Source organism: Lissotriton helveticus, chromosome 1_1 (assembly GCF_964261635.1).
Source record: "Lissotriton helveticus chromosome 1_1, aLisHel1.1, whole genome shotgun sequence".
NCBI lineage: Eukaryota > Metazoa > Chordata > Amphibia > Caudata > Salamandridae > Lissotriton > Lissotriton helveticus.
The window spans coordinates 1,467,425,669-1,467,452,704 of record NC_136057.1 but is presented as its reverse complement, the minus strand read 5'-3'; the positions used below and the strand labels follow the sequence as shown (position 1 = coordinate 1,467,452,704).

At 46.2% G+C, this 27,036-nt stretch overlaps 1 protein-coding gene across 2 annotated transcripts in view; it reads left to right on the top strand.

Moving 5' to 3' along the window:
- LOC144828139 (E3 ubiquitin-protein ligase DTX3L-like) overlaps positions 1-27,036 on the top strand; it is an 814,092-nt gene that overhangs the window by 267,275 nt on the left and 519,781 nt on the right. Inside the window, exon 4 of one of the 2 annotated variants that reach the window (XM_078686255.1) lies at positions 16,394-16,530. The exons of the other annotated variant lie outside the window; for it this stretch is intronic. Within the exon in view, the coding sequence (XP_078542381.1) occupies positions 16,394-16,530 (137 nt within the window). The remainder of the gene's footprint in view (positions 1-16,393; positions 16,531-27,036) is intronic. 2 annotated transcript variants of the gene reach the window in all.

Sequence of the window (27,036 nt, the reverse complement as noted above, 5' to 3'; positions counted from 1 at the left end):
GCGTCCCTTATCTTACCAGACCTACACATGCGTGCATAATGTCCTTTGATGCCACAGTTATTACAGATACTGTCCTTTGCAAAACAATGAGGAAAATTAGAAGTGTGGGAATAACTACCACACCTAAAACAACGTATTTTTTGATTGTTAAAAGGGCGTTGTTGACGAAAATCACGTTCTTTAGACAAATTGGGTTCTTTAGAAGAAAGACGATTTTCAAAGGAACTTTTCTGAGGCATAGAAGTCTTCAGAGATGGTTTGTTTTTAGGACCTGCACTGACTTTGGCAATCTCCTCACGACTCTCACTATTGAATTCATCTTCATCCAACATGTGTACAGAATCTGAAGTCTTTTTTTTATTTTCACTAACAGTATGACCTTCATCCTCTTTATTTTTCCTTATCTCCTTGACCCAAGTTGAAGTGTTCTCCATGCCTTCAACAATATCTACAGCTTCTTTCAAGGTGGGGTTCTTAGACAATAACTTCTCTTGAACCCTAGAACTGTTTGTGCAACGAACAAGTTGGTCTCTGACAAGAGATTCAGCTAAATCTCCAAAATCACAGGTACGAGATAGAGTTTTCAAAGAAGCAACATACGTTCCAACACGTTCACGAGAACCTTGAACACGAGTAAAGAATCTGTGTCGTTCAAGAACAACATTAATTCTTGGACCAAAATATTGTTCTAACATAGTCATGGACATTTCAAAAACATCAGCAGGTTCACCATCAGCTCCTCCAACAGGTATACTGTCCATGCTATCATACGTATGTCTGCCCTCAACTCCCAAATTGTGTAACAAAATGGCTTGTTTCTTAAAAGCTGAAAAATTTTCTCCTCCAATAGCAACCAAGTAGGAGTCAAATAAGTTTCTCCATCTCTTCCAAGGAAGAATAGGTTCTCCTTCTTCCGAAAGAAATGGAGGTGGTTGTGACATACTAGATGTCGTAGCCATAATTGGGAAATAATGAAAGAAGACCAAAAAAAAACAATTGGTGAAATGTAGTAACCTCCAAGAAAGAAAATTGGTCCCTAGAAACAGTAACTAGTATCTACTAGTCATACTAAATTTACCAAAATTTGTTTGTGCAGAAAGAGATAAAATGTAGTGATGAATAATGTCTGTTTGTGTACTGTAATGTAAAATAAGTGATATAAAATAAACTAATCACACGCAAATATGCTCACTAGTGTGGGAATTACTATTCAAGAAATAATAAATGTTTAGCTGTGTATATCAGCGTAAAATCCGCAGTCCAAACCTCAAAAGAATTGATGTGCAGCTGTGCATATCAGCGCGTAGTAGGTGACTTGACTTGTAAGAGAAGGTTAGTTTTCTTCTGTGTGTGTCCTCTATTAAGAAAGTCGATGCGCAGCCGTGCGCATCGGCGTTAAAGTAAAAATGCGCTTAATTAGTAATTACACCCTGTCGTGTGCATCGGCGTGAGACACGTAACCAAGGAAACGTAGGTGGATGATAACTCGGTGATCCAGGACGTTGTGTTGACGCGGCATGCGTAACCAAGGAAATCCAAAAATGGCCGCCAACGCGATGACGTTGCACGTTGCGTTGAGGCGTTGTAAGAAGATGTCAGACGTTCGTGGTTCCACAGAGAGGCTGTACTCGCGCAGACTGTACTCGCGCAGGCTGAAATCTCCGAATGCCGAATGGAGGTCGCGAAGGAGATGTCTCTTGCATGCGACGTGATGCGAGGTAGTGTAGCGTTTTAATTTAAAAGTCAACAAGGCTGTAAAAGATCACTGAAAATCGGAGATAAAGCCCAGTGCGTAAAATGTCAGAATTTTCCCAGGGCAAGCAGCAATCACCTCTAGTTTAGCCAGGAAACGTTGACATAGGAAGCATGTACACCAAGATAATCCAAATTAGTTTTTTTTTCTATAAATTCAAATACAATTTAAGGAGATTTTGAGTAAGATCAGGCCAAGTAATCCAAGAGTACAGATGGAGATAAAAGTCCAAATTAATATATTGTACCTGAATGAGTCCAAGAAGAAGTCCAAATCCAAATAAAAATAAACGTTCAAGGTTTTGTAAAAATAGGTCCAATTTCACGTCTAGGGGAGTTGATGGTTGTGGATGCTTGTCCCCAATCATGCCTTGACCCTCGTCGCCAGTGATAAAAACACTAAATCCAAGAGAAGTTGGAATTGTAGAGTAGCTTTAATGTACAACCATCAACAGGAGACAGAAACAGCAAACTGACAACATAGCATTGGAATGTCATCTTTCTAACAATGATGACACAGAGACTGCAAAGTCCATGGGAGCTCCCCAGTCCCAGCAGTTCAGGGGTAGTACTTTTCGTCCCTCAAGCAATAGAGGTGTTTCCAGAGGCCAAATGTCCCAGCAAACACAGTACAATAAAGGTGGGGCGCAGACCTCTTACAACAAGCAGAATAGAGGCGGCTATCGTGGCAACAGCACCAAGGGCAGAGGTCGTGGAAACAACAACTCCCGATCCTCCGCCACCAACAAACAGTGACGCCTTGTCACTGCCCCCCGACCATATAACACCGGTCGGGGGGAGACTCCAACAGTTCCCTCCAGTCTGGAAATCCATCACCACAGACAGGTGGGTCAGAAAACTTATCCAGTACGGTTATTGTCTGGAGTTAACGTCCACTCCACCCAACATCCCACCAAGGCACCGTCCTATGTCAACAGAGCATTTGCACTTATTGCAGCAGGAGGTGCTCGTCATGCTGCAAAAAGGGGCAATAGAGCTCGTGCCGGTGGAGGACAGAGGCTCCGGAGTGTACTCCCTGTACTTCCTGATCCCGAAAAAGGACGGGTCCCTCAGACCCATACTGGATCTCAGACCCCTAAACCAGTACATTCTCTCAGAACACTTTCACATGCTCACGCTGCAGCAGGTTCTTCCGTTGCTCAATCAGGGAGACTTCCTCGCAACATTAGATCTCAAGGATGCATATTTTCACATTTCACTACATCCGTCACACAGAAAATACCTCAGATTCACCATTCAGAATCAGCATTATCAATTCAAGGTCCTCTCTTTCGGAGTGACCACAGCGCCCAGGGTCTTCACAAAATGCCTGGCGACAGTGGCTGCGCACCTCAGGAGGCAGAACGTTCACGTCTACCCTTATCTGGACGACTGGCTTGTCCAAGCAAAGTCGGCCCAGCAGTGCGCTACCAACATGTTCCACACCATTCACCTTCTTCACAGTCTGGGATTCTCACTGCATTATCCGAAGTCGCACCTTCAGCCAGCCCATGTACGGCAGTATCTGGGCGCGACAATAGATACTCTGGCAGCCACAGCTCAGCCAAATTCTGTGAGGATCAACAGCATTCAGTCGCTGATCCAGAAGTTCAGACCGCAACACTCGCTTCCGGCACGAGTGTTCATGCAGTTGATAGGCATGATGGCCTCCTGCATTTTCATAGTCCCGCATGCGAGACTACATATGCGTCCGCTTCAGGAGTGCTTGGCGCACCAGTGGACTCAGGCTCAAGGACAGTTGAAAGACCTAGTGTTGGTGACCGGTCGGGCATACAACTCTCTGCATTGGTGGAATCCACACAACCTTTGCAAGGGCCGACCGTTCCAAGAGCCTGTGCCACAGATTATTCTGACAACGGATGCATCTCTCCAGGGATGGGGAGCTCATGTACTCCACTACACAGTGCAGGGACTATGGACAACGCAGCAACAGAAGATGCACATCAACTACCTAGAACTGATGGCAATCTTCATGGCGATGAAGGCATTCAAGGTACATCTGTGCAACAAAGTCGTGTTGATCCGGACGGACAACATGACAGCCATGTACTATATTCAAAAGCAGGGAGGTACACACTCTCCAAAGTTGTCTCATCTGGCTCAGAGCATGTGGAAGTGGGCCATATAGAGGAACATCTACCTCATGGCGGAACACCTCCCGGGCAAGGACAATCAGATGGCAGATCTGCTCAGCAGGTACAGCCACCAAATGCACGAGTGGGAGATACATCCATCAGTACTCCGCCCGTACTTCCAGCAGTGGGGTCATCCAGAGATAGACCTGTTCGCCACAAGGGAAAACGCAAAATGCCAAAGCTTTGCCGCCAGGTTCCCGCACCCACAGTCGCAGGGCAATGCGATATGGATGAACTGGTCAGGCAGATTTGCGTACGCTTTTCCCCCAGCAACCTCTCATACCGCTGGTGGCAAGAAAGCTAAAGCAACACTCGATGACACTCAATCTGGTTGCTCCAACGTGGGCACGCCAACCATGGTACACCACGTTTCTAGAACTCTCCGTGGTACCGCATCAAAGGCTGCACCTCACACCCAGACTTTTGACGCAGAGCCATGGCGACATTCAGCACCCAGATCCGCAACAGCTCAACCTGGCGATCTGGCTCCTGAGGTCTTAGAATTTGGCTACCTTAACTTGCCTCCTGACTGCATGGATATCATACGGGAGGCAAGAAAGCCCACCACCAGAGCATGCTATGCAGCAAAATGGAAGAGGTTCGTCATTTACTGTGCAGAACACAACATCAACCCGCTAGATGCATCTACTCACAACATCATTTGTTATTTGTTACATCTTTACAAATGCAATCTGGCATATGCTTCCATTCGGATACACTTATCCGCCATAGCAGCTTATCTCCAGAACAGGCAGCATCTCTCCGTTTTCAGAGTGCCTGCCATTAAAGCCTTTCTAGAAGGACTGAAACGGGTCATTTCTCCCAGAACCCCGCCAGCTCCTGTATGGAACCTTAATGTGGTCCTCACCAGACTGATGGGTCCACCCTTTGAGCCTCTACATTCATGCGAAATCCAGTTCTTAACATGGAAAGTGGCTTTCCTTATAGCCATTACGTCACTGCGACATCTTAGTGAGCCTAACCCTAAATTTCTTCCTAAGGTGGTTTCACAGTTCCATGTCAATCAGACTATTGAACTGCCTGTGTTCTTTCAAAACCCAGAGACAGTGGCCGAAAGAATGCTCCACACTCTTGACGTCAAACGAGCTTTGATGTACTACATCGATAGGACCAAAGATTTTAGGAAGACGAAACAACTCTTTGTTGCCTTTTCTGCCCAACACAAAGGCAACCCCATTTCCAAAGCAGGTATAGCCAGGTGGATCGTTAAGTGTATTCAAATTTGCTATCAAAAAGCTAAGCGTACCTTAACGGTCCCCCCCAGAGCCCACTCCACCCGCAAGTTGGGGGCCTCCATGGCTTTCCTTGGTAATATCCCTTTGGAAGACATTTGTAGAGCAGCCACATGGTCTACCCCACACACATTTACTAAACACTACTGTGTAGATGTGCACTCCAAGCAGCAAGCAGCTGTAGGGCAGGCTGTTCTAAAAACACTTTTTCAAACGTCTGCAGCTGGCACAGGCGGCCGCCGATAATGGAGGGACTGCTATATATTCTATGCTATATATATGAATTCAGCAGCCCACATGCCTCGAACTGAATATGCTACTTACCAGTATGCATCTGTTCTTGGCATGTAGGGCTGCTGACATTCATATCGCCCGCCCTCCTCCCCGGCGCCTGTAGCGGCTGCAGAATTTACACTTACTTTTAGCATGGTCACCGCTCACACTGTTACACTCCATCTTCGCCACAATGTCTAAAAACAATCTGGGGATGGAGTCGATGCCCATGCGCACTGTAGTCCAGGGAAGGAGCCACCTATCTCGTGATACTTCGAAGACTCTTCCAGGACAACAATGTGCAATCATCCGGACCCAACGGCGATCTATGCTATAGATATGAATGTCAGCAGCCCTACATGCCAAGAATAGATGCATACTGGTAAGTAGCATATTCATTACTTAGACACTCAGCCTGCATAGGCAGTGTGTGGGTGTCAGAGTAGAGGGCCCCTGAGGGTGGCACAATAAGTGCTGCAATCCTCAGGGGTCTTCTCTGGTCACCATGCCCTGGGTGCCTAGGGTACCATTTACTAGGGGCTGATAGGTGGCCAGAGATGCCAATTGGGTTTTAATTTCAACACTGTTTTAGGGAAGGAACACAGGCCCTGGGTACCTGGTTGGCAGGAACCCAGGGCACACTCAGTCAAAGCACATTAGCAGTTCAGAAAAAAGTGGGGGCATACCAAGGCAAGAAAGATGGCACTTTCTCACATTCACCCAATGTGTGGCTGGCTCACTACTTTGTGTGGATTTCCTGGGGTAGAGGGCTGTCAGACCTTGTGTGCTGTATGCCATGTCAGAGTGGTCACCACATTAAACAAATACTATTATTTCATACAGTAGTTCTGTGAATTGTCAAAACTTGTTTAGAATCAACCTTTGTTAAGCTTTAAATTGTTAGTTTGTGGTCAGGTGGCTGACCGTGGTGAAAATTCTACTTGAACAATTATAAATGGTTATACTTGAACAGTTATGAAGTTGTTTAAACTGGATTCATTTACATCCTATTAGTTGTTTATCGTGTATTATTGTACATATGATAAAATACAAAATGTATAAAATAAATAATGTATGTAATTGAGAAGGGATTTTGTACTGGTTAAACACAAATACCAGTTTAAATCAATATAGACTAATAGATCCCAATTCTCCGGTGTAGCTGCAGTGAACTTAGAAGTTCTCCATTTTGTTTTTAGCCTATTCCAAAATCCAGCTGGGCAACGTTGGTTCTTCTTGCCTTTTTTTTGTTGTCACCTTTTAAACCTTTTTCTTTGCTGTTAACGATAGCATTGCCTAATGCTTCCAACCGGGTCCCAGTGAAACTATTTGTAATTAATAGAAGTGCAGTGAGGCAGTTCAGTTCAATAACTGCTGACCATGTGTCTGTAATGGTTTTTTTCAGGGCAGATTTTGTACATTGCTTCATGAGAAGGTTTATAAGGGTCGGTGCAGTTGGAAAGAGATCATAATAATTTGTATGGGAACCCCTTGTGTTCTCTGTACGTTTTAAATTCCTGCTTTGTTTCCTGTTTTAACTTGTATATTGTGATTTTCTTTGTATGTGATTTCTTAACTTCAAATTTACTAAACAGCGCTCAGTATACAAGTTTGTCAAGGTTTGCTCTTCACAAACATAGCCAAGCATTAACAGTGGAATAGGTCTCATATTTGCAAGACTTTAAGCTATTGGCATTGTAAATGACAAACCTTTCATCTGTGTTGGTTTTGAAAACAAATAAATAAAAGGCATTGTCATTTACAATGCCAATAGCTTACAATTTCGCAAATACGAAACCTATTGCATTGCAAATGCTTATTTTTAAAAGCGCCAATGTTAGGGCACAAATTCCACACCTGGAGTGCTCTTCCTTTACTTGTGGCGGGTGGCTTTGTCAGTCTGAGTGAGCAGATAAAGAGCAGATGAGGTCAAGGGTGGTGCCGAAAATGCATCCTGATGTGACCATTGTTATGTTCACAGTGGGGGCAGGCCTACTCACTAAATGAGGTGTAAATCACTGCAGCAGCAAGGCCACCAAAGGAAGCCGGTTTCGCTGCTGATTGATTACTCCTACAGTGAAACACTTCTCCTACAGTGTGGCCTCAGATATAGAGGGGAAGGGGTGGAGGTTTTGGCGACTTCGGAGGCCTTCATTAATCTGCATCACACAGGGCTGGACCATCACGCAATACTTTTTACATTCAGACCATCCCTGCCGTCCTGGGACGCATTTTTAAAATAAAGAAGTAGGGGAACAGACTGAGTTAAATGTAAAAGTAGGGGCACGCCGTGCCCATCCGATCCCGCCACTTCTACCACTGCTCTGGGGCACCTTTGCAGACAACCAAGAGGGGTGGCCCTGCCCTGCCTCCGCCGGTCGCTGACATGCTTGGAACGCCCACGCAGCCGGAGCCCTGCCACACATTTAAGTGCCTCCTGGTTCGCTCTGCTGCCGTCGTCAGCCCCAAGGGATGCTGGGCTCTGTAGTCCTGTGGCCCAGGAAAGTGTGGTGGCAACAGCAGCCTTCTTGTTAGGAAGTTAAAAAACACTTAATGTAACTTTCTCCTCTTTGCTACACCTGATATGTAATACCAAATCCTATTGCTGATAATTTTAGGCATGGACCGATATAAAAATGATAAATTTGGGATTCAACTTGATCAGGGTCAGGAGTAGCGTGCTCAGCAGCCGAACACTATCTAAACTCATTCATCGAGGTGTAACCTGTCCTATCAAACAGCCTTTCGCTCATCATGGCATGCAGCCACCTAACACAGCATTGCTCACTTTTTAGTATGTATTCATTACTGTTTAACGTAAACATTGTATGTATAATGTCCTGGATCCTAACTGTCATGAAATAAATAGATAATTCAAAGTGTCTGCCCAAAGGCGTGCTCTAAGAGAATGACTAGTTTTGAGGAAGCAATGTGTGAGCCTTAGATTCACAACTAACCCTGTGTAAAGCACTATGCTACGCTCGCGTAACATAGTGTTCGAGGCATATGAGCTGCAGATCGTATACTGTGCATTAGATCGCCACCTGGTGTTGGGCTCGGATGATTGCAAGTTGTTGTCTTCTTGGAAGAAGTCTTTGTAGTCACGAGATAGGTGACTCCTCCCTTGGACAATACTGCGCATGGTCATCGACTCCATCCTCAGATTGTTTTTTCCACCACTGGGTTCGGATGAAAGTTTTCCGCTCCAGCTAGAAAATACTTTTTCTGCAACTTCGAAGTGAACAACTTTATAACAAACATTATAGACATCGAATAAACAACTTTCGACATCAACTACATCCCGGTGCGTCGACGCGAGCCGCTGGGCCTATTGGCGCTGTACGGCCTACGCCTCATGGACAGAACTCCATTCAAGAGATGCCCGGTATGTCGAGCAAAGTTCCCTCATAGCGACCATCACGAGGTCTGCAACCTCTTGTCTATCGCCGGAACACGACGAGTCGACCTGCACAGGTTGTGCATCCTTCCGATCGAAGAAGACAATTCGGGATCGGAGGGCGCGTCGACACCAGATGAGGAGATCAGCACCAGCACCGGAGGAGATCGGCACCAGCACTTTGAGGAGGAGGTCGTCGAAGAAAACGTCTCCTAGGACGAGGACCAACTCGAAGATATCTCCGAGGACGAGGCTCCACTCGTCGCCGAGGAAGACTCGCCTGATCTCCAGATCATATCGGGGCAGAGGACTCGGACGATTCGATTCCATCTCGACAACCCGTGAGTACCTCTGTCCCTGCACAACAAACACTACTCAAACCAAAGGCAACGGTCAGCACTCCGCCCATAGGCCCAGTCGAGACCAAAATACCCCCTCCGACGCCCCGCCTTCGGGCTCGACTTCAAGGAAAACAACTGCGCCTTCCGGTGCCTCGGCACCGACAAGACCACGCGTGCCAATTCCACCTCTCCCATTGGCACCGAAGCACACACATCCTTCGGTACCGAAGGATTCCTCGACACCGAAGCCAAAACGCCATTCGGTGCCCAAAGACAAAGATCCTTTGGCACCCAAACCAAAAGACACATCGGTGCCGAAGCCTAAGGCTGTACCGGATCCGAAAAAAGCTCCGACTCCGAAGCCTTCCGGTTCCAAAAATAAAGATGGGAAGCCAGAGTCCGACGCCGCAAGGCCAACGAGACGTGTCTCTACTCCAAAATCTCCAACCTCGGTACCAAAGATTCTTACCAAGCGGAAACCACCTTCGGCACCGAAAACTTTGCCAAAGGACTCAATAACGCCTCCTAAAGCAAAACATACGAAATAACCCCTATCAGCACCGAAAAAAACGACGCCAAAGAAAGTTGTAGAGGAGGAACAACTGTTTAAGCCAGATCCTAAACAAAGGAAAGTCCATGTGAACCCAAAAACTGGACATGTAGTGGCTATTCCTTATAAAAAGAGACCAGCAGAAACACCACTTCGACCTGTGGTTCCTGCCAAAAAGAAGGACTGTCCAACTTCCCCAATGCAACCTTCCTCTCCTTCACCTTCTTCCTCTCCTATCCCTCATTACATTGAACCTACAGTTTTTCCTGTTCAATCTCCTGCATCATCACACCCCACTGATGAGGAGTATGATATAGGTGGGGGAGATGACATACCACAAGAAGACCCCTTAGATGAGGATGTCAATCCTGAATATCCTAAGGACGATGACATGTATGACTTCACACCACACAATGCGCCCGACATTCCTGATCCACAGTCTTACCCAACAAAACCTTCCCCTCCAGAGGATACTATTGGGTTTAATCATTTATTGAATAGGGCAGCCCTTTACCACGGGGTTTCAATGCACTCTGATGCCATTGATGAGGATTTTTTACTGGATACATTTGAGCAGTCACAAAGGTCTAACAAATATTACCTATGATCAAAGGAGTCATTAAACATGCTCCAGAAATATTTAAAGACCCGGTACGCGGTAGAGTACTAAATCCAAGAGTTGAAAAGAAATACAGACCAGCACCATCTATTCCAGTCTATATTAAGGGACATCTGCCACTAGACTCTTTAGTAGTGTCTAATACACGAAAAAGAGCCAATTCCCAGACTTCTGGCGACACGCCCCCGCCTGACAAAGAATCTAAAGTTATTGATGCGTCAGGGAAAAGGATTGCTGCGCAAGCAACAAACATATGGCGCATAGCAAACACACAAGCACTGCTCTCACCCCATGATAGGGCGCACTACGACCAACTAGAAAAACTAATGGAGCCCCTCCCATATCAGTACAAAGATCAGGCAACAGAGCTCATACAGGAAGGCAAGGTAATATCCAATGCCTCAATCAAATGTGCACTAGATGTAGCGGACACAGCATCCAGGGCAGTCAATACCAGTGTCATACTCAGACGACATGCGTGCCTACGCATTTCAGGTTTTAAAACCGAGGTACAGACTACCATCTTGAACCAGCCCTTCAATCAAAAACAATTGTTCGGTCCCGAGGTAGACAACACACTGGAAAAAATGAAAAAGGACACAGACACAGCTAAGTCTATGGGTGCATTACAATCCACACAGACTAGAAGTTCTTTTCGCCGCTCCTTCTATAGAGGAGGCTCAAATCAAACCGGCGCAGACACAACGTCATCTTTTAAAATAAATACACAGACCTCCTCTAAAAAGAGCTACTTCAGAGGAGGATACAGAGGAAATAATAACAAGGGAAGAGGTAGAGGTAATAACAACAACCGCTCCTCTTCCACTCCCAAACAGTGACCTCCCTCTGACTCCCCCACAGCATTCCACCCCTGTGGGGGGCAGATTATCACAGTTCCTACCTGTCTGGAATTCCATTACAGCAGACAGGTGGGTAAGACAAATTATCCAACATGGTTACTGCTTAGAACTCACAGCAGCCCCCCCAAACGTACCTCCCAGGCAGCGTCCAATGTCCACAGACCATATTACCCTACTTCAACAAGAAGTTCTAGCACTTCTACAAAAGGATGCTATACAAGTAGTTCCTTTAGAGGAACAAGGAACAGGAGTTTACTCCCTGTACTTCCCAATTCAAAAAGGACGGGACACTAAGGCCAATCCTCGACTTCAGGCCACTCAACCATTACATACAGTCAGATCATTTCCACATGATCACTCTGCAGCAAGTACTCCCACTACTACAAGAAGGCGATTTCCTTTCAACACTAGACCTAAAGGACGCCTACTTTCACATTCCTATACATCCTGCTCACAGGAAGTACCTAAGGTTTGTCATACAAGGACAGCACTATCAATTCAAAGTCCTTCCATTCGGGGTCACAACAGCACCACGAGTGTTCACAAAGTGCTTAGCAGTAGTAGCGGCACATCTCAGAAGACAACAGATACACGTCTTCCCTTACCTAGACGATTGGCTCATAAAAGCAAAATCATACAGTCAATGTGCCCGTCACACAAAGCAAACAATTCAGACACTTCACGAATTAGGGTTTACCATAAACTACACCAAGTCGCACCTAGAGCCTTCACACGTTCATCAGTATCTAGGAGCTACCATAGACACATCTACAGTTCAAGCGTATCCCAGTCCAGCCAGGATACAGAGCATTCAGACCTCAGTCTCCATTTTTCAACACCAGCAGTCTCTCCAAGCCAAGGTGTTCATGAGACTAATAGGAATGATGGCATTTTGCATCTTTATAGTGCCAAATGCAAGACTGCAAATACGACCATTACAAGAATGTCTAGCACAACAATGGAATCGGGCTCAAGGTCAGCTCACAGACCTTGTGTTGGTGGACAGCCATACATATCTCTCTCTGCAATGGTGGAACACCAAAAATTTGACAAAGGGACGACCGTTCCTAGAGCCTGTTCCACAGATAGTGCTCACAACAGACGCATCCCTCACAGGATGGGGAGCCCTTCTCCTACATTATACCACACAAGGCCAATGGAACAACCAACAAAAACTGTTCCATATCAACCATCTAGAGCTGCTAGCAATATTCCTAGCACTCAAAACATTTCAAGTACAAGTACAAAACAAAGCTGTTTTGATCCGGACGGACAATATGACAGCCATGTACTATATACAATAACAGGGGGACACACACTCTCTGCAATTGTCCCAGCTTGCACAGAACATTTGGAGATGGGCCATTCCTCAAAACATACTTCTGACAGTAGAGCACCTTCCAGGAATTCACAATCAGATAGCAGATCTGTTGAGTCGACAGTCACAACAAATTCACGAATGGCAGATACATCCACAAGTTCTTCAGCCATTCTTCCAAATGTGGGGGCATCCACAAATAGATCTGTTTGCCACCCACGAGAACACAAAATGCCCAACCATCGCCACCAGGTTTCCACACCCAAGGTCGGAGGGGAATGCAATATGGATGAACTGGTCAGGCAGATTTGCGTATGCTTTTCCGCCTCTCCCACTCATTCCACTAGTAGTGCGCAAACTCAGACAACAGTCTCTCAAACTGATACTAGTAGCGCCCACATGGGCACGCCAGCAGTGGTTCACCACACTACTAGATCTCTCACTAGTTCCACATCAAAAATTAAAGCTTACGCCCTCCCTGGTAACACAGAACCATGGAGAAATAGACACCCAGAACCAAGCCAACTGAATTTGGCAATCTGGCTCCTGAAGTCTTAGAGTTTGGTTACTTAAACCTACCACCAGACTGTATGAATATAATCAAAGAGGCTAGAAAACCCACGACCAGAGCGTGTTATACCGCTAAGTGGAAAAGATTTGCGATATATTGCAACAATAATCACATTGATCCGCTGGATGTTTCCATGCAAAATATCATTTGCTACCATCTACACCTACAAAGGTCCAATTTAGCTTATTCTTCCATAAGACTGCATCTGTCAGCAATAGCAGCCTATTTACAGAATAGACAACATCTATCTCTATTCAGAGTACCTGCTATCAAAGCTTTTATGGAAGGATTAAAACGTATAATCCCACCTAGGTTACCACCTGCTCCAGTATGGAACCTAAACGTGGTCCTTACAAGACTTATGGGACCCCCTTTCGAGCCTTTACATAAGTGTGAATTACAGTTCCTAACATGGAAAACTGCTGTTCTTGTGGCCATCACCTCTCTCAGGAGAGTTAGCGAAATACAAGCATTCACAATACAAGAACAATTTTTTCAGATACACACTAACAAAGTGGTTCTTAGACCTAATCCAAAATTCCTGCCAAAGGTTATTACTCCTTTTCACCTAAACCAATCAGTAGAGTTACCTGTGTTTTTTCAAATCCCGGACTCTGTTGCAGGAAGGGCTTTACACACCTTAGATGTTAGAAGAGCCCTGTTATACTACACAAATAGGACTAAAACCTTCAGAAAGACAAAACAATTATTTGTATCTTTCTCTCCTTCACACAAAGGCAACCCCATCTCTAAGGGGGGAATTGCCAGGTGGATTGTAAAGTGTATACAAATATGCTATCAAAAGGCTAAACGTACACTAGCAGTTCCTCCTAGAGCACACTCTACTCGCAAACTAGGAGCCTCTATGGCTTTCTTAGGAAATATACCACTAGAGAACATATGCAAGGCAGCCACATGGTCTACAATACACACCTTCACTAAACACTACTGTGTTGATGTGTAAGCCAAGCAGCAAGCTGCAGTAGGCCAAGCTGTCCTTAGAACACTTTTTCAAAATACTGCAACGGATACAGGCGACCACCGCTAGGGGAGACACTACTGCACAATCGATGCACAGTATACGATCTGCAGCTCATATGCCTCGAACGGAATATGATACTTACTAGTATGCATCTGTTCTTGGCATGTAGAGCTGCAGAGTCGTATACGCCCGCCCGCCTCCCCGGGACTTGTATCCGTTCCAGTTATCATCCTATTTAGATGCACACGCATGGACATCCTTTCTTTATCTTTACTCCTACTAACTCCATCATTTCCCATCATGGCGAAAAACAATCTGAGGATGGAGTCGATGACCATGCGCAGTATTGTCCAAGGGAGGAGTCACCTATCTTGTGACTACAAAGACTTCTTCCAAGAAGACAACAACCTGCAATCATCCGAGCCCAACACCATGTGGCGATCTAATGCACAGTATACGACTCTGCAGCTCTACATGCCAAGAACAGATGCATACTGTTAAGTAGCATATTCCTTGCGCAACTTCGCACTACGCGAACTGCATGTAGCACAGTGCAAACACGCGTAGCGTAGTGCAGCAGTCATTTTTTGCTTGCTCGCGGTCCTCAACGTCAAGTTGGCTGCCGCGAGCAAGCAAAATGACATCCTGGTGAGACTTTTTCCTTGTTCGCGATCAGCAACATCAAGTTGCCGATCGTGAGCGTTGAAAATAATCCTCCCGACAAGATTCTCAACACGGGGAGGTCAGGTTTCTCATTGCGAGTGGTCGCGCATGCTAGCGACGGCTTGCGATGAGAAACTACCAGTCCGCGTTGAGAAAGCTGCCGCTCGAGTAAAAATATACTCGAGCGGCAGAAAAGTACAGCTCGCACTGTGCAAGATGCCGTTTTCAATGATTGCACAGTGCTTGTCCGCACTGTGCAATCATTGAAATCGGCATCTTGCACAGTGCGAACATGCTACTATGCAGTTTGCGTAGTGCTACGCTTAGCTCGCGTAGTGCGAAATGCACTTTGCATAGTTACGCGTAGCGCTACTTCGCGAACTAGGGTTAGTAGGTTGTTGCACATGGATCCTGCAATTATTAGATGGTTGAACTCTCCATGAACTACTTTAGGCTGTAACTTGAAGGAGAGTTTAAAGTTAAAGTGGATCCTTAGAATTCTAGCCTTACTTACTGACGGGGTATGGTGTGATCCTTGGCTGCTAGGTTGTCTATGAGCAGCTACTTGGAAAGAACAGAGTGAAACATCACCAGAATTTCAGCTATATGTCTATTAAAGGTCATTTACATTTCCTTGATCAAAAGCTGATAAACACGCTGACCTTTTAACATGAGACCCAGAGCCATCCTCGATCTGGAGGCGAAATCAGTTGTCAACTGCATTCATACAATAGTCATCACTATCAGTTTTTGCCCAGTGTGTCACTCTAGACAGAGACCACCCATATGCAAATCAGTCCTGGTCCTGCTCCAATGGGAACAGTCCATCCCCAATTGCCAAGCCAGGTGCCCCCAGATGGGAACACAAGCAACCCCAGACCTCTTTCGGCTCACTTACGCCTCTTCTATGAGGTGTAGTTTGAGTCTTGGGGCACTGTGAGCATGGATCCTTTTTGGGCAAACCCGTAGCACTTAGGGCAACAGACAGCATGATGATAGAAGGAATGTATCGATTAATCTCAACCACTGGTGATCTCTCAGGCTACATTCCAGTTCATCATTTTTCTCCCACCGTATCACACAGTCCAGCCTGAACTGCCAGGCCAGGCCCAACTCCAGATGGGAACAAAAGCAAACTCGGACCCGTTTCAGCCTACTTAGCCCTCCTCAACTGCTGCAGGTGATCATTAAAACGTAGAGGTTAGAATGCGGATCTCTGAGGAGCCTCGCAGTTAATATTTGGTATTTATAGATGACGAGCAAACCTGTGGGTATCTTTTTGTACTGTTAAAAAGAAAGTAATTCATGACACTACCTGTTCTGTCACCCACAGTTGTTTAAAGACAAGCTAACTGATTGCTTGTCCACATTATTAAAAGACAAAGACAGTTTCAATAGGATGAGAGTTGGTCATCCCTAATCAAACTCTCATAGTGTCATATTTATAAATGTATTGTTTATGCTCAGTAGCACACAAAAAACTGGACATAATTCACAAATGTTTTTCTCTAAATGAATCCTTCGGTTCCCGCCCTTCTCTCTTTCTCTTATTGTCTGTGCACTGAATGACATGTTTCATATTGAGCAATTGTAGGTGGGAGGTGCAGAGTCTGAATGATTTATGTTTTTTTCTATTTTCATTTTTACAATATGTTTAGAAAATGTTAAAAACATCACTATGCAGTTTGAAGGAGAGCCAAATCTCACTTGGTCCAAAGGGGAATTACCTTCACCAGGATTAAACTCAGGAGGCCACCCTACCAGAACGTCTGCAAGTGCAAGCAGAACATTTAAGGTAAAGTTTAAACATTGTTGCATGTATGAAAGAACTTGGGCAGAGTCGTCATGCTTGCAGCTGAAGGTTTTCACTTTACGGTGTGGCACAGACCTTGGCCTTAATGTTGGTAACTCTATGTGTGATCCTTCAGACGCAACAATTTTTGCCACTGTAAATTACTTTGTTGTTTAAGCACCTAATTGTTTTAGTAGTTAGGTTATTTAAAATAGTGTGAAAGTGGTTAGAAGGTGCTACCTCGGGTACGCGCAAACCTCTGATTTGACCTTTGAAAAGGATCTACAAGCTCATTCTCCTACTACTGATTGGACAAGGACCACTGCAGAACGTCTTGTAGATTCTCAGTTGGGGGAAAGCAGGGCAGCATGACCTTCTTGTAGATTGTGAAGTTTAATCTGCGCACAATCCAGCTGACTTCCACAGGATGTGACACTGACGATATGGCAAGTTCTGGAAAGGACGTCGTAGATGCTTGGAGGATCCCGCCTGTTGCAGATCCTTTTGTTTGGCCTGTCATGAGTGGAAGCACCCTTTGTGAGTGGTGTGCGAATTGAAAAGTAATCGAAAGGTAACATGTAGCATTTTATAATACTCATGATTAGGCGCTGCCGGGGTCTAGAGCTTAAGCCACCATCTTAGGTGAGGAGCAAGCGAGCGGCACAGTGCTCGGCCCCTCCCACCCCTACGTCTACGTCTACAATATGAACCCCCCACCCAGGAAGCGCAGCGGACGAGCGCTGCGGGCGCGTCGACGGCGCGCCGAAGACGCGCCAAAGACAAGCCCGTCTGCGCCCGTCCGCGACCAGCCGGGACTAGGGGCAGCCCATGCCGGCCGACCTATCCACTATCCCAGGGTCGACCTTATAGAATACAATAACAATGGTCAGGGCCACTTACCGACGGAGACACTCAGTCGGCTCTGCAAGTATGGCATTCTGAACCAGGGAAGTCCTCTGATAGCCCCTGTAAACAATCAGGTGCATTCTGAGCCACTTCCCCCTTTGCTTACTATCCTTTATTTAAATACCCGTTCCCTAGTAAAACACCAAATGGACATTTTCCTTTTGCTGGACACGGAGAAACCGGACATTCTCCTACTTACGGAAACGTGGTTAACCACTGATTCCGCCCCCGATATAATAGCGGCTCTTCCACCTAATTACTACATTATTCTTGCAGACCGTGTCGCGGGGAAAGGGGGTGGAGGAGTTGTGGCAATTATCCGCTCAAATCTGGATGTCACCACTCTGACCTGCTTCACGTTAGTAAACACAGACAACCTAGTGTTAAAAATTGCCACCACCCACACGACGATAGCATGTGTCCTCTTGTATAGACCCCCCAACTCGATGCCATCATTCCCTATGGCCCTGAGCGATCAAGTTGCTAATCTAGCACTCGACCATGCCAGGATCTTCCTAGTAGGTGACCTAAACTACTGGTTTAATGATCCCTTGGAGGGCCCTCAATCGGCCGAACTGATTGACCTCATGTATAACTTAAACTGCTCTCCCCTACCCACTGCAAGGGTCACATCCTAGACCAGGTGTGGACCAACACCACCTGTGTAACAACCCCCGAAAATGCTGCAATGTCTCTGGTCAGACCATCTAATCCTCAAATTCCAATTATGCTTCGTCCCCGCTAGGACTACCATGCCAGCCACCGGCGGGCTAGCTAGGAACTGGAATGCAATGGATAAAACTGCATTTCTACAATCACTAGCTAATACCACTCCTCTCCTTCATAGTGATATCAATTCTTCGGTATCCACTCTCACAGGCTGGCTACAAGCTGCTAGTGATCTTCACGCCCCTTACAAAAAAGTCAGACTGGCACGGCGAGCTGATGCCAATAGATGGTTCTCCTCTGATTTAAAATCCAGGAAATCGGCTCTGCGGCAGTTTGAACGCCAATGGCGCCGTGACTACGACCCTGAGTTAAATATCAAATACACTAGGGTCAGAAAGGAGTACATGAATGCCATCTCTGCTGCAAAGGCGGCTTATTTTTCTTCCCGAATCCTAAAATCTTCAAATAGATCTAAGGATATTTTGTCTATCCTTAATGAATTGACGAATTTCGACAATGTCCGCCCCAAGATAACTCCCACCCAGTCTCTCTGTGACTCACTCAACACTACTTTAGCGACAAAATAGCAGACATTAAAGCTAGCATTCCCCAACCGGCGATCCAAATCACTACCGGTATGGCAATCAAGATGAGACCTGAGACCCTTAGTAGTTTCTCGCCCATAACCCAGGACCAGTTTCTGGAACTACTGACAAGAGTAAAATCCGGTTCCCCCTCGGACAGCTGCCCCCCCCTACATCCTGAAAGAGTGTTTATGACTCCCTGACTTCCGGCATAGTTCCTTTAACGTTTAAATAAGCCACGGTCATACCGCTCCTGAAGAAACCCGGGGCTGACCCAGCTTGTAAGGCTAACTACCGGCCCATTTCCTTATTGCCCTATTTGGCAAAAGTCCTGGAGGCCCACGTGGCTAAATGCCTCTCTAACTTCCTTGAGGAGTCTTGCTGCTTTGACCCCCACCAGGCTGGATTTCGGCCGGCACATTCAACTGAGGCAATAGTAACCACAGTCCTGGACACGCTGCGGGACTCCGCTGATAGACGTTCCCCTCAGGCTCTGGTGCTCCTGGACCTGTCGTCCGCGTTCGACACGGTCGATCACAACATCTTGATCGACCGTGTTGGACAGGCCGGCATACGGGACACGGCGGCCTGCTGGCTGAGGTCCTTTTTAGAGAATCGCACTCAAGCAGTACGCCTGGGAGACCTAGCTGGTGCCAAACAGTCCATTACATGTGGAGTGCCACAGGGCTCCTCCCTGTCACCCCACCTATTCAATCTATACATCCTCCCTCTGATCCAGACCCTTAGAGACGAGCAGGTGAGGGTTTTCAACTATGCAGATGATTTACAGTTACTCTTCACTATCGACAACACTGAAAACTCCATCTTGCACTTCCAGTCGACCATGAGGTTCATCAAATCCTGGATGGACCAAAACCAGCTGAAACTGAACCCAGGAAAAAACGAGTTGGTCCTTACTGGGGACTGCGCCAAGCACTGGGGCCCCCACTATTGCCCATTAGAGCTAGGGAAAGCCCCGTCCCCTTCACCATCGGCTAAAACACTTGGGGTCACCGTGGACTGCGATCTCTCATTAAAAGCACAAGTGGGCCAGGTGGTCTCCAAATGCTTTTTTCAGTTAAAAACATTTCGAAAGGTCTGGCGTCTACTCACTTCGGAGGCAATCACCCAGGTCGTGATCGCCACTGTTCTGTCCCATCTGGATTACGCGAATTCCATTTATCTAGGTCTCCCCAGCTACCTATCTAAACGTCTCCAGATGGTACAGAACTATGCCGCGAGGTTGATTTTGAATCAACCGAGGTGGCATGCAGCCACTGCCCTACTCATGAAACTGCACTGGCTTGCTGTCACCCAACGCTGTGCCTTTAAAACAGGATGTATGATCTTTGATCCCAAATTCATTGACCAACTAATCACCAGGTACGTACCATCTCGCAACCTCCGCTCACTCCACCAGGGCCTCCTCCAGACGCTCCCTTTCAAACTTAAGCGTTCTGGAGGCCGTAGGTTTGCAACACTTGCCTCCTGCTTGTGGAACACCTTCCCTCTTGAGATCCGGACCTGCCAAGACCTCCTCTCATTTCGAAAAGCATTGAAGACCTGGCTCTACAGACAAGCATTTCAATAACTCCCCACCCCTCATCCACGTTTATGTTACTGTTGATCTTAGCGCCAAGAAACTAATCGGTGATAGTGCGCTTAACAAATGCTTTATTAACATAACATAACATGAATGCATATTTATTGAAAGCTGTTCATTGAAGTACCTCAAACCAAACCAAACCATTGATCTCATAGAAATACAATAGATTCTCATCTGAATTGCAGCTTATATACGTATCCCCCTTAACCGTCCAACATTCACAACCTGTGTAGTTGTGCAACTTTATAGACTGCATCAGAAAATGTGCACAAATTGAATGTAGTGATCTTAAAATACAGACACTCTCCTGGAAACTGCCACTCCACCATCTACTTAAATAGCTGAGTGTTCTTTTGGCCTCACTTTAACCACCATTGACTAGTAGAGTAAATGTAAGTGACTGAAAGCTGTGAGGAGGGATTTTAAATAAAAGCTGGAGAGTCAATGTTAAGACTTTCCTTAACCTGCTCCTTCTTGGTGTTACCAGATTATAGGAATAGTCTTCTCTTTCCTTAAACCACTTTGCAGCTTCTTTACTTTTCTCAAAGCGCTCTTAAAAAAGACACTACAAACTGGTACCCGAAGATGAGGGAAGATACCTCTTGGCAACAAGTGCAGGTTTAAATCGAGAGAAGTGAAATCAGAGAACCTCTTTCAATGTGGATGAAGGATTGGCCATCTTTACGATTCTCTATCCATAATGATATGTGGGTTGACCCTGTAGAATTACAAGAAATGCAGAGAATTCCACGTGGGGTAATCTTCCTTGCATTTGTCTAAGGTAAATATTTGGCAGGTGCAACCTCTCAAAATTCACCTGGGGAAAAATGTCTGGTAATTACAGAGAATGCAGATTTTACCTCAGAAAGCAACAAAATCTGCATACTATTCCAGATTATTATGCGGTAACTTGTAATTGGAGACGTTTAATGTAGGGATCATGGTTAAACCTGATAAACCACGATCCCTAGGTTATTGTAATGTTCGAGGCATGTGAATTTATCAGGTATGACAAACATCACATCAAATACTAGACCACTCGTAAACAAGGGCCTTGGTGAAATTTTAATAGAAAACTGATGATCAAAATTGAGGGAACAAAATAGGGATGACAATATTAATTGTTCAAAAGCAGAAAAACACCACAAACCACGTTTCTTTTACAGCTGAATATTATAGTGTTTGGTGACGTGGTTCTCATCCATCCTCTTGGATATTACCCATATGCTTCTTATCATGAAATTGTGCTGGCCACATTAATAAATACTGCATGCTTCAGTCTGGCTACTGCCTTGTAAGTTTAAAATCAATTTGTTTTGATGTTCCGTGTAATGTTATGTTCGAGGCATATGAGCTGTAGATCACATGCTTTGCATAAGATCGCCATGTAGTGTTGGGTCCGGATGTTTGCACTTTGTTTTTCTGGAAGAAGTTTTCCCTAGTCATGAGGTAGGTGACTCCTCCCTTAGGTGACAGTGCGCATGGTCATCGATTTCATCTTCAGATTATTTTTTTCCGCTATCGGGTTCGGATGTAACTCGCTGCGCTCCGGTTCGACGTCAATCCTTCGGTCCTTCTCGGTGCGTGTCACATTCACACTCAACTGTATTGTTTCCGTTCGCGTTCCACCTTCTTCGCAGATCGTGATTCCTAATGAAAATTTCGATCAGAGAGCCGGTGGTAGGCTGTCAGGACTAGCCCCTGGTTGACTCGCAGGCGATGGAACAAAGTCCTTTTAAGTTCTGTCCTCGGTGCCACTCGAAATACCGAAGGCACTCAACTCGCACGAGGTGTGCAACTTGTGGATGTAACCCGACAACGATGCACGCTGAGCTTTCCGCTCCAAGAAGACTCTTTGCAATCGTCGGGCCCGACGAAGCGACATGCAGAGACAACAAACAGGTTCCATTCCGGACCTATTCGGACCTAAATTGGACGAGCGGGCAGGCAACAAGCCCATCAGAGCCGATTAAGATCAGGGAAACATCTTTGTTTCGGAAGACAGCTCTGAGGAGGATGAAGACATCCCGCATGGACAACGTACCGTGAGTACAGTCCCTACCTCGCCCCACCTTACACTTCCACAGAAGAAAAAGGCTCCAGACCAACCTGCGTCCTCGGGCCCCGATGGGCGCAGAGAACAAGCTTCAGAAACCTCGCCTTTGGGCTCAGCACCGAAGCATAGTAAAAAGTCTTCAGAATAAAAAGTCTGGCACCGAACATCCTCCATTGGCACCAAAGCAAATTTCGGATCTGAAAACTCTGGCCAAAAAAGTCATCGGCGCCGAAACACATGGAGACGCCGAAGTCACCCACAAACATGCTTTCGGTGATCCGCACGACAAACCGGATCTGAAACAACATTTTTGGGTTATACACCCAAAGACTGGACTTATTACCACTAAAGTGACTTTAAAGAGAGGTGCTACTAGAGAAGATGAATACCACATGCCATTGAAGAAGAGAGCTGTCGGGACAAACCCCACCCCCTTCCTCTTCCTTCACCTTCTCTACCCCAGACTATACCTCTGCCAACTTCACCTGAGCACTCACCACAACACACACCTGACAATCAGTGTGATGGGGATAATAATGATGACTATAATACTGATTCTCTCACTGACAAAGACCCGGACATATATCCTACCAGGCCCTCTCCAACAGATGACAGTGTAGGATTTGTCGATTTGTTAAGTAGAGTGGCTAATTACCATGAAGTCCTTCTACACAGAGAATCCCTTGAAAAGGACTTCCTTTTCGAAACACTACACAACACACAATACACACATGTTGCCCATGTTAAAAGGCATGACCAGACATGTAGACAACATTTTTAAGGATCCGATTAGGTCAGGTATCCTTACTCCAAGGGTAGATAAAAAATACAAGTCTGCCCCATCAGATCCAGTCTACATAAAAGGTCACCTGCCATTAGATGCACCAGTAGTTTCTAACGCACGGAAAAAGGCAAACTCCCAGACTGCTGGAGACGCACCACCACCAGATAAAGAATCTAAACTCCTTGATGCTTCAGGGAAAAGGATAACCTCCCAGGCTGCTAACTTCTGGCGTATTTCCAATACACAGTTGTTGCTAGCACGCTATGACCGCGTACTCTGGTATGAAATGGAGCAGCTCATCCAGTTTCTCCCTCAAGAACATAAAAAGTGCAAGACCTGGTTCTTGAGGGGCAGTTAATGTCTAACAACCAAATTAGATGATTCCTAGATGCTGCCGATACATCTGCCAGAGTGGTAAACACTAGTGTTCTTTCTAGGAAGACACGCCTGGCTATGCATATCCGGGTTTAAAATGAAGGTTCAAACTTCCATACAACACACACCCTTTGATAAGGAACACCTTTTTGGGCCAGTGGGAGACACTTCATTGGATAAAATGAAGTAGGCTACTAAAGTGGCTAAATCCATTGGCGCACTTCAGTCTCCAAAAGGGCGTGGTTCCTTTTGTCGCTCCTTTTATCGAGCAGGATCTAAAAATACTTCCTCTGACACTGCGTCCACCTACAAGGGCAATAACCAGCCCTCGGGTTACAAGGATTTCTTTCAAGGCTATTACAGAGGGAACAAAGGCAAGGGCAGAGGTAGAGGTTCCAATACCCGTACCTCGCCATCCAACCATAGTTCCTCCCGACCACTTAACACCTGTAGGGGGACAACTTGTCACAGTTTCTACCAAAGTGGCAGTCAATAACAACAGACTGCCAATTATCCTTTCTGGTTACTGCCTGGAGTTCATTAACACACCTCCAAACATTCCCTCAAAGCCACACAGACTTTCACCGGATCACCTAGACCTTCTCAAACAGGAAGCGAAATCCCTGCTACTAAAACAAGCCATAGAGTCCGTACCACCGCAGCATCAAGGGTCGGGCATGTACTCCTTTTACTTTCTAATTCTAAAAAAGGACGGCTCTCTGAGACACATATTGGATCTCAGAGATCTCAAACTTTACATACAGTCAGACCACTTCCACATCGTAACACTGCAACAAATACTGCCTCTTTTGCAAAAGGGCGGTTTTCTTTCTACTCTAGATTTAAAAGATGCCTACTTTCATATTCCAATCCATCCGGCTCACCGCACATTTCTCAGGTTTGTGGTAGCAGGTCAACACTACCAATTCAAAGTGCTCCCATTCGGAGTCACCACTGCCCCCAGAGTCTTCACAAAATGTCTGGCAGTCACAGCTGCGCATCTCAGAAGACGAAGCATACATGTCTTTCCCTATCTGGATGACTGGCTCATCAAAGCCAGCACATATCAGCAATGTTGCAAGCACACTTCGGTAATCATTCAGTTGCTTCAACAGCTAGGGTTCTCAGTCAATGTGTTAAAATCACATCTTCAGCCAAACAAAGTTCAGGATTACATAGGACCCACTCTAGATACTCGGACAGCTCTAGCGTATCCCAATGCAGCCAGAATTCGAAACATTCAGGCGCTCATTCTCAAATTTCAACCCACTCCGTCACTTACGGCTCGAGTATTTATGCAACTGTTGGGAATGGTGGTGTTAGAAATGGGGTAGCGTGGTGCAGAGCAGGCGTTCCAAACTCCAGAGGAAATGTCTAAAGCATCCGCACAGTACACACAGGCGACACACATGGTACATTCCAAAAAGAGACGCTACACAAGGTTAGGTAAAAAAAATACCTTGTGTATTATGTACAACACAGCAAGAGGTAATCACGGGTGAACACGGTGCCAACCGGCACCCAGTAGTCCTGTACAGAGGGGGACTATTTACAGGGCAGGGCCAATCGGGCCGCTGCCAGAACCATCACAAGAGAAAGTGGAATAAAGGTAGGTGCAAGGAATAGATGAAGAGTCCGTCAGCCGTAACCTTAGGGGCAAAACATTTTCAGCATCACTGTAAGAACATTAGCACCACAGTGTTGTCGTCAGGCCTAAACCTGTGGGCATAAATCACATTCGCCTCAACCCTGCAATAAAAAAACACCATGGCATGACATTAGGCCTTAACCTTCTACATGAGGCAACTCCATAGGCATAAGCATGTGAATCTGAAGCATATCAACAATACTTCAGTGGCCTCAATAGCCTTAGCACGAATCGGGAGCATGCAGGCATCCTAACATGGCATCGGGCAGGATCACACGGCGCATACACCAGCATAAATCAAGGTATGAGCCCCCCCTAGGCACATAACATATCTAGGTATAAGGCATTAACTGTCAGGCTCTGCTTTCTGGCCTCTTCGGGGCTGTGTTGCTATGCCTATAACCTCCCCTATGAACGGCCTCAGTGTCTGAAGTATGAAACACAAACAACCGAGGGAGTCCAACCGGGGAGGGAAAGGAAGGGGACAGCAGGGAGGGAGATCTGCAACGACAAATAACAACTTGTTTAGAGAAACCCCCCCTGCTTGAACCACCCCACGTTTGTAGTTGTCCCCGTATCACCTAGAACTCCTTACAACCCCTCACTCATACCTGTAAAGGAAGATACAAGGATTGTATCTCGAGAAGACACGTCTTGAGGTGGTACCAGGCACTCTCACCCAACTGTGAAATAATCAAACATAAAGTTACCTCCTGAGACTCCTGACTATTGTGGGTGACGTTTGTATACAGGGAGGACCGACCCACCTACCTAATACATGTTATAAACATTCTTTAAAGGTGGTGCTTAATCCCTCTGATTTTGGTACCCCTTTTGTGTCTCCTGAGCAAAATAAAGGATGAACAACAATTGTGAAAAAACGAGCTTCCAAAGGATAAATAAGCAATTATGCACTTGATCCACTGTTAGGCTTCACATGAACCGTAGGTCTTTAGGTAAACGAGTGTTCAAACACCACACCCATTTATCAGCACAAAGTTTATAAGCAACCAATGTTCTCACGAGGTCACTGCCTCGTTACCCAGTGAAAACTGCCAAGAAGTACACCAGCGGTGAACTGGTCAAACCCCCTCATCCGAGAGGAAAACACCGCTTGTGAACCATTTGCCACTATTCCTGCGTGGCTCTTTTGACAATCTCCCCAAGTTCGATAGCGCTTCCGCTTCCTCCCCTCATCCGAGAGAAAGAATGAGAAGTCCCAAGCGGCTCCACGCTACTAGCGCGGATAACACAGTTCAGGCGCAGCGCGCCTCTGAACACAGGAAATTTCGGAATAAATCAGCTTTCTTACCGCTACCAACAGCTCACAAACCGTCCTCCGCTCGTCACCAAGAATTATTGGCAAAGCCGCGATTGCATGGGCTTCTTTTGTTTGCGTGTTGCGCACTTCCGTGCTTTCTTCACGTCTCCGCCCATTGCCTGTCGGGGAATGTAGTTTCACAGGTATGCGGTGTGCGTGGAGCGCAGTTTTTCAGCCTGTTTGTGACTTGTGGCCCCACGGGGCATACGAAACCTGACAGTACATCCCCCCTCACAAGGGGACAGCCCCGGGTGCAGGACGGTCCGGACACAAACGGTGAAACCGGGCGACCAGGCTGGGCGCGTGGACTGCCCCAGCCGATTCCCAGGAGTTCTCCTCCGGACCATAGCCCTTCCAAGAGATCAGGTAGTATAGGCGCCCCCTCACCATTTTGGAATCTAAGATCTTCTGAACCTCATATTCCCTTTCCTGCTGTACCCATATAGGCAGGGGAGCACGGCGTACGGGACAGAGAGAGGGCTTCAAGAGTGACACATGGAAAACAGGGTGGATCCGAAAGTGGGCAGGTAACCTCAATTTCACAGCAACAGGGTTGACGT